Raw genomic sequence first — 7335 nt, 5'->3', positions numbered from 1 at the left:
TCATTCTGAAATTTTCTGAATATTTGTTGCACATCTGCCGGTGGAAAAAGGCGCGACGCCAGCGATTGGAATCTTTATCTACGTTTTGCCAAAATATTACTGATGATTACAAAAGGTTGATAGCATGGTTGAACGAAACAGAAATTACACTAAAGCAAATGAAAGCTAACCCGACATCCAAATTTGGCGAAGTATTAAACAAAATAAAGAAATTGCAAGTTCTTAAAGCAGAAATGGATATAAATCAGAAGAAATTAACATCTCTACAAGAATCAATTCAGGATGGTAACAGCTCGTCTTTAGAATACGCGGATATTTTGGAAAATATGAAAAATCTGCAAGATCGATGGGAAGCCGTTGGACAAATCATGGAAGTACAATCCCAAAGGGTAATTTAAGATTTTAGAATATTACATATAAAATATATTTTGTTCTTTAATTCTTAAATAATATATTTTTCTTATATTGCGCATTAGATAACAAATTCTGGATTTGAGTTTGATTTAAAATTTGACGAAAACATAACAACTATTAAAGGAAACGAATGGATGTCTGAAACGATAACAAGTATAGCATATAAAGAAGAGATTACTGCAACAGTATATATTTTCTTATTATTCTCAATATTTTTTGTATTCGGTTTTCGTGACTAATAAAATACTTTTATTTTCAGTCAACACCACATAGTGATTCAAAGAAACAGCGTGTTGATAATACTACTAAACATGAGTTCAAATCGGCATTACTTCAACTATATAAATGGTTGGATTACGTCGATTTAGAAATCGGCCGTTCGGAAGGAGTGTTTGACGAATTAAGCGTGGAAGAGAAGAAAGTTGTCTATGAAGATACTCTTACAGATATGGATTCGCATAAAAATGAATATGATAAAGTTCTTGAAATTGGTAAACGACTTATCGATGAGTTAAAAAATGCGAACGAGTCCATCGAAGAAGAAGAATCCAAGATTAAAGATATACAAAATTGTTGGACAGCGACAAATAATCGTCTTCATGAGATAAAGAGACGCATAGATTATCTGGAGGAAGTAAAGAAATTCCGGACTGAACTAGCTAGTCTAAATTTGATGTTGGAAAGTACACCAAGTGGTTTGATATAAATAAAGAAAACAATCAAGAACCATTTAGGGTAAGCTAAAATATTGCCTTTAATATAATTTAATTTTTAATATGAATGTACGTTATTTTAATCTTAATCTTAAAACATTTTATTCAGGTTAAAATGAAATCAATGAAATCCCATGATGAGCGCATAAGAAAAATACTTGAAAAAGCAAAAGAATTGTCAGAAAATCAAGTTGCTGTTACAGAAACTAGTAATATGGACACAGACGTAAAAACTTTTTTGACTAAGTGGGAGAATTTGTATGCAACGTAAGTATTATTGTAAATATATACATATACACATATTATAAATTTGATGTGTTGCTTAATAGAACGTAACATTCGCAGGTTATCCGAACGATTGACTGAAATAATTGATGTCATTAATCGAACACCGCCTAAAAAATACATTAAGGCAGTCACCAATCTGATATCGTTTATATTAATCATTACATTATTAAATGTGGAAAGTGTTCTATTGTCAGAACATATAATTATATTAGACGAGAAAATTATGGAAGAGCAAATAAAAAGATTTAAAGATACAAAAAGCTCGTTAAAAAAACAGGAAGAAACTTTCAAATATGTTAACTCTACTGGACAAGATTTAATAGCGAAAATAAATGATAATTCTTCAGGACAGCGACTTAAAGATGAATTGCAAGATGTAAATACTAAATGGAGTAATATTCTTATCATTTTGGAAGAGGAACAACAGACTCTTACCAAAAGTAAATAGAAAATAAAATACGTGTAATATAATGCAAAAGTGCTTGTTTTTTATCTAGTTATTATATTTATATTATGTTATGACTTTATAAGAAATTTATTAATATAATGCATGTTTCAGATATCACAATTTTGCAAACGTTTACTGAACTTTTTACTCTTGAATCTTGGTTGGAAAAATCGTTATTGTATCTAGAAAATTTATCTAAAGATATTATGGATAATGTCAAAAAAATAGAGCATAAATTAGAGCAAATTCGTTTGTTTTCTCGAAAAATAGATAAAACAAAACCGCAATTAGAAGCACTTCGATTATTAGCAAATAGAATATTCGAAAAATCTGAACCTAATTTTGCAAGCCTGTTAAACAGCAAATTGGAAGTAGTAACATATAAATGGAACACAATTGTTAACAAAGCTAAAAGTTTAAACGACAAATATAAGAGTACTTTAAAGAAAAATGATAACGTAAGTATACATGATCTTTATCAATAAAAATAAAAATATTTTTTGTTGCATAATAATTTTGTTTCCGTTAGATTATTAATAGTATAGAAGATTTTACAAAGTGGCTGTCAAGTTTAGAAAAGGAGATACCAATAGAGTCAATAACATCTTCAGTTGAGCTGTTTCAAGTTCGTGGTCGATATCAAGCGCTGAAAGACAACATTGACAAACGAGTGGAAGAATTTAGAAACTTGAACAAAATGGGAAATGATAAACTATTAAGTTCAGAAGGATCATCCGTTCAAGAACTTGGTAGACGCTTCACTTTCTTAAATGCACGATGGACAGATGTTACAGATCGTATATACAAACGCTATAGACATTTACAAAATGTTAGTTATGAGTACGGGGAATTTCGTGCTTTAGTGGCACAGGAAAGTGATTGGTTGTATAAGTTAAACAAGCGATTAAAAAAATCGCCTAAAACTGCTGCAGACGCGGAAGAAATTTTGGAAGAGCTGGATGTGAGTAAATTGTTCAAATATAATAACTTACTCAAATTATAACAAATCATAACTTACGATAATTCACTCCGCGTAAACGGGTGATGCTTCCAGAGACCCTTATGTATAACTTTTGATTATTCATTCTGCGTAAACAGGGATCTCTTTCTGCTAGAGACCACTCGTTTACGCTCATTGAAAAATCACAAGTTATTACATAAACGCTTATTACATAACGCTCGCGTAAACGTAGTAACAGTTTCGTAACGTAATATTGAATTGGCAGCAAATAATGCTAGCAATATATATATCAAAAATATTATAAAAATGTCTGCTTTTTGGTATTATGTTTCGTTTGCTAGAGCTACTCGAACAATTTCATGAAGTAGTTATACTTCCTTTATCTTGTGAAAAACTTTATTACTACGTTTACGCGATCGTTGCTTTTGTAGTAACGATAATTCCTTCGCGTAAACGGGATTTTCCTTTACGTAAACGGGATTTTGTAGTAACTTACGATAATTTACTCCGCGTAAACGAGTAAATTATCGTAAGTTACTACAGAAGTAACGCTCGCGTAAACGTAGTATGTGTATTTATGAGATTTTGTGGTAATATTATCTTATATTACGTTTATGCGAGCGTTATTTTTGTAGTAACTACGATAATTCCTTCGCGTAAACGAAATTTTGTAGTAACTTACGATAATTTACTCCGCGCAAACGAGTAAATTATCGTAAGTTATTACAGAAGTAACGCTCGCGTAAACGTAGTATTAGTAGCAAATAAAACAATTGGCCGTATTTGTAGTATGCGTTCAATGTGTTGATTAATGACTTTAATTAGAAATTACTAAACTGGAGCTCTATTCTTGAAAAATATTGCATACGATGAATATCACACTCTGCAACCAATAGCACACTTGCAAAGTGTGATTTTCTGACATTCCTAAAATATCGTATGCGATATTTGTCGAGAATAAAAAGCCAGCGGCACACGGAGATGTTTTCCTGCTGGATTGCTTGCGATCTAATAAATTATTAAAAATCTTGAGTGCTGAGTGGTGCAATTATAGCAATTTACTAGATTGCAAGCGATTCAGCAGGAAAAAACATGCACCGTATGCCACTGGCTTAAAGTCCCTACTCACTGCTGCTGCATTTTACTGCCCATGAAAACCCACCTTTATTCTCTAGTATTGGCGCGTCCTGTGCAAGAATCAAACCGTTAACGTAGTTCATTTGTTTCAATCTATTAAAACCTACTGAAACCTGGATTGCTTCGTTGAAGATTCATTTAGTGTAAAAATTCATTTCAGTGTAAAAAAATGGCAAAATATGTGTTATTTGTATGCAATCACCATAAATATCACGTGAGAAGTAAAAAATTGAGGAAAATGACTGTTAAATGTGACAGAAATCGTAAAAAAAATGTTTTTTACGTGTAATTGCACAAAATAGTAAGTAACATTTTGTACTATCTAACACATCATTCCATATCCTATTAATTATTTCTACATAATTTTTATCTAAAATCTTAAACCAATCTTTGATCATATCCTTGTCTGCAAAACACACTGTCTCCTTCTCCTCCTCTAATTAATATTTATTCTCATCCTCCATGTTTCCACATCTTACTTTTAGTAATGCTTTAATATTATTCCCTGAATTGCCTTTCCCCATGTGTAACTCCCTCAAATACTTCGGACCTTTTATACTTCTTTCTAGTTTCTTATGAAATAATTGAAATTAAATATTCTATTTTTACAGAAAATAAAGTCCATCTTTCTGAAGTTGCTAAAAACTTAAATACAAATAATCCATGTATTGTTTTGGAAAATGTAAAATTAGTGGCCAATAACAACAGTAAGTAGTGTTAAGTACTGTTAGTAGTGTAAGTAGTTTTAGGGGGAAGTCTCGTGTAACATGCTAAAAAGTAAGGTAACTTTTGAAATTTTTTTTTTGAAGAATCAATGCGATCTTTTTCAAACTTTTACAGTATTTTATTATACATGTCAAGAAATAAAAAATTTTTTTTGTTAAAAAATAACAGTTGTGTTAAGAATTATGGAGGTTACGAGGCCGCGGTTTCGTCGCCAGAGTTGTAAATCGGCGGACGTTATAACGCCTGTTGTACTCGCCTGAAACAAAAATTAAAAAAATTTTCTTATTTTCTATAAAATTACGTCGTCGATGAACCTAAAAAAAAGGTAAAACTGAAAAATTAAGGAAACGACGAGACTTCAAAAAATTGCAATTTTGACAAAAAAATTGTTTTTTTAAGTCCCGCCGTTTTCCTTAATTTTTCACTTTTACCTTCTTTTTTAGGCTCATCGACGACGTAATTTTATAAAGAATAAGAACATTCTTTTTTATTTTTGTTTTAGGCGAGTACAACAGGCGCTATAACGCACGCCGATTTACAACTCCGGCGACAAAACCGCGGCCTTGTAACCTCCATAGTTCTTAACACAACTGTTATTTAAAAAAAAAAAAAATGTTTTTTAATTTTTGAAATGTATAATAAAATACTCTAAAAGTTTGAAAAAAATCCGTTGCATTAATTTTTCAAAAAAAAAATTCCAAAAATTACTTTATTTTTTAGCGTGTTACACGAGACTCTCTCCCTTAAGGCCATTGCATATAACAAAATTTTAGTCATAACCGTAAGGCCGTAAAAGAATTGACTAATCACAATGGATTCTTTTTTAATTGCAAGAAAAATAATTAACCCTAGAATCCATGACTGGGGTCGATTTCGACCCCAGGCGAACTTTGAACTACGCTCCTGAGCTAGCGAGTGACATTATCGACTCAGGACCTGAACCATAATTCATTTCAACTTTCTAAAAGTAGGGTTATGTCGGGCGCAGCGTTAGTTGTTCGCTAGCAGTGAAGTAGCACAGTCGCAAAGCGGGCGTGGGGTCGATATCGACCCCAGTCGTGACTTGCCGTTTGAGTTTCGTCACGGTAAGCTAATTTTATTTTTTTGCTAGAATCAATATATATCATGTATTATTACGTAATCTGAGCATAAATAGTCATAAATATTATTTAAGACGAAATATCACACAATTTAGTCGGTAAAAATCCCGTTGCCTATAGAAGATTGACATTTCGCAGAAAATGGCTGGGCGATATAATGTTTCATTTTTTTCATATTTTTTACTATTTTGTATCAAATAAAAATGAAATAATACTTAAAATACAATTTTTTATGGTTTTTTCATCGACTTTTTCCGTATTTCAACTTTGCGAATTTCTTCATCTTTATAGTCCCAAATAAATATACTTTTTGAACAGAACATAGCGATGACAATTTTTTTTTAATAGTCTAATGTGTCCTCTTTAAAACCCCGTTTGAATTTTTAAAATCGGTTGATTACAAAAAAAGATACAAATTTTTGTTTAAAAAAAGAGGTTTTTGCTGATTTTCTGCGTTTTTCAGTCTTTAAATGGATTTTTCACTAACTAAACTTGAGTAAAATTAAATTTACCGTATACCATTCTCTTCGTTATTAAAAAACGAAGAAATTTATGTAGGTTTAAAGGCCCTTTATTTCTGTAGGACCGGTTTTACGATCAAATAAAGCGTGGGGTCGATATTGCCCCCAGTCATGGATTAGAAGGTCAAAAAAATGAGTCATGGATTCTAGAGTTAACTGATTGGTTAATTTTCTTACGGCCCTTCTTACGGTTACGACATGGACCAGAGCACATACCCTGATAGCACAGTGTCAGTTGGTGCCGTCATAATGCCGTCGTGGTGCTGTTAATATGCACGAAATTCGTGTATATTAACAGCACCACGACGGCATCATGACGGCACCAACTGACACTGTGCTATCAGGGTAACATGATGTAACGACGACGTAGTCCCCAACCTGACAGATCAGGATACGCCAAAGTTTGTGCGTTACTTAAGGCCATTGCACGTAACAAAGATTTAGCCATAATCGTAAGGCCGTAAAAAAATAAACCAATTACAATCGATTATTCTCCTCGCGCTCGAAGAATTGGTCTATTTTCTTATAGCCTTACGATTACGACTAAAACTTTGTTACGTGCAATGGCCTTTACGTCAACGACTATGACTGTCATAGTCGTTGTGCTTTGGGCCTAAAATTTTGTTACGTACAATGGTTTTGAAATTGTATACTGGATTGCATTTTTATTATCTACTACAGATTTACATATGTTCTTATTTCTTACCGTAACTACAGAAATACCACAGCGAGATATTTGCACTACTAATATGGACTGTATCAATACCAACAGTTTGAGTAACGGCATTGATTTGGACAATAATGTGATATCTTCTCTTGATAATAGAATTGGCCACGGTGAGAAAAGTAACGCTAATAATCCTATGATACATGCTGAGTCTGATAATGCCATGATATTTTCCAATGACTGTGATAAGCATAGTAAAATGAAAGTAAAGGCTGTAAACCTTAACGTAACATTTTCCTGTAATAATAGCAATAGTTATGAAACGTTAGATGATAATATTAATATCAACAATTCCACGAA

General features: G+C 32.2%; 1 protein-coding gene across 3 annotated transcripts; it reads left to right on the top strand.

Moving 5' to 3' along the window:
* The first annotated feature begins 17 nt into the window (after positions 1–17).
* Positions 18–7105, top strand: LOC112453864 (dystonin-like). 3 transcript variants are annotated; one of them, XM_025014869.1, is made up of 7 exons: positions 1069–1149; positions 1237–1394; positions 1473–1855; positions 1975–2321; positions 2393–2824; positions 4573–4668; positions 7026–7105. In XM_025014869.1, exons 2-6 carry the CDS (start codon positions 1243–1245, stop codon positions 4609–4611), a joined length of 1353 nt encoding a protein of 450 aa, XP_024870637.1. In that variant the 5' UTR covers positions 1069–1149; positions 1237–1242; the 3' UTR covers positions 4612–4668; positions 7026–7105. The 3 variants fall into 3 exon arrangements, with proteins under 3 accessions (XP_024870645.1, XP_024870637.1, XP_024870626.1); XM_025014858.1 differs by lacking the exon at positions 7026–7105 and adding an exon at positions 4122–4262 and having other exon boundaries at positions 4573–4664; XM_025014877.1 differs by lacking the exons at positions 1473–1855; positions 1975–2321; positions 2393–2824; positions 4573–4668; positions 7026–7105 and adding exons at positions 18–389; positions 477–599 and having other exon boundaries at positions 674–1149; positions 1237–1328.
* The last annotated feature ends 230 nt before the right edge of the window (positions 7106–7335 follow it).

This window comes from Temnothorax curvispinosus, unplaced genomic scaffold (assembly GCF_003070985.1).
Source record: "Temnothorax curvispinosus isolate PA1 unplaced genomic scaffold, ASM307098v1 QBEX01000366.1, whole genome shotgun sequence".
NCBI classification, from domain to species: Eukaryota; Metazoa; Arthropoda; class Insecta; order Hymenoptera; family Formicidae; genus Temnothorax; species Temnothorax curvispinosus.
The sequence above is the reverse complement of the archived record's forward strand: the minus strand, read 5'-3'. Positions and strand labels throughout refer to the sequence as shown.

Bases quoted from the DNA above. Each gene is read 5' to 3' on its own strand.
- LOC112453864 (XM_025014858.1), top strand. From the start codon at position 1,243: ATGAAATCAATGAAATCCCATGATGAGCGCATAAGAAAAATACTTGAA. The intron at 1,395-1,472 runs GTAAGTATTATT...TAACATTCGCAG, and splicing joins TGGGAGAATTTGTATGCAAC to GTTATCCGAACGATTGACTG. The intron at 2,322-2,392 runs GTAAGTATACAT...TGTTTCCGTTAG, and splicing joins CTTTAAAGAAAAATGATAAC to ATTATTAATAGTATAGAAGA.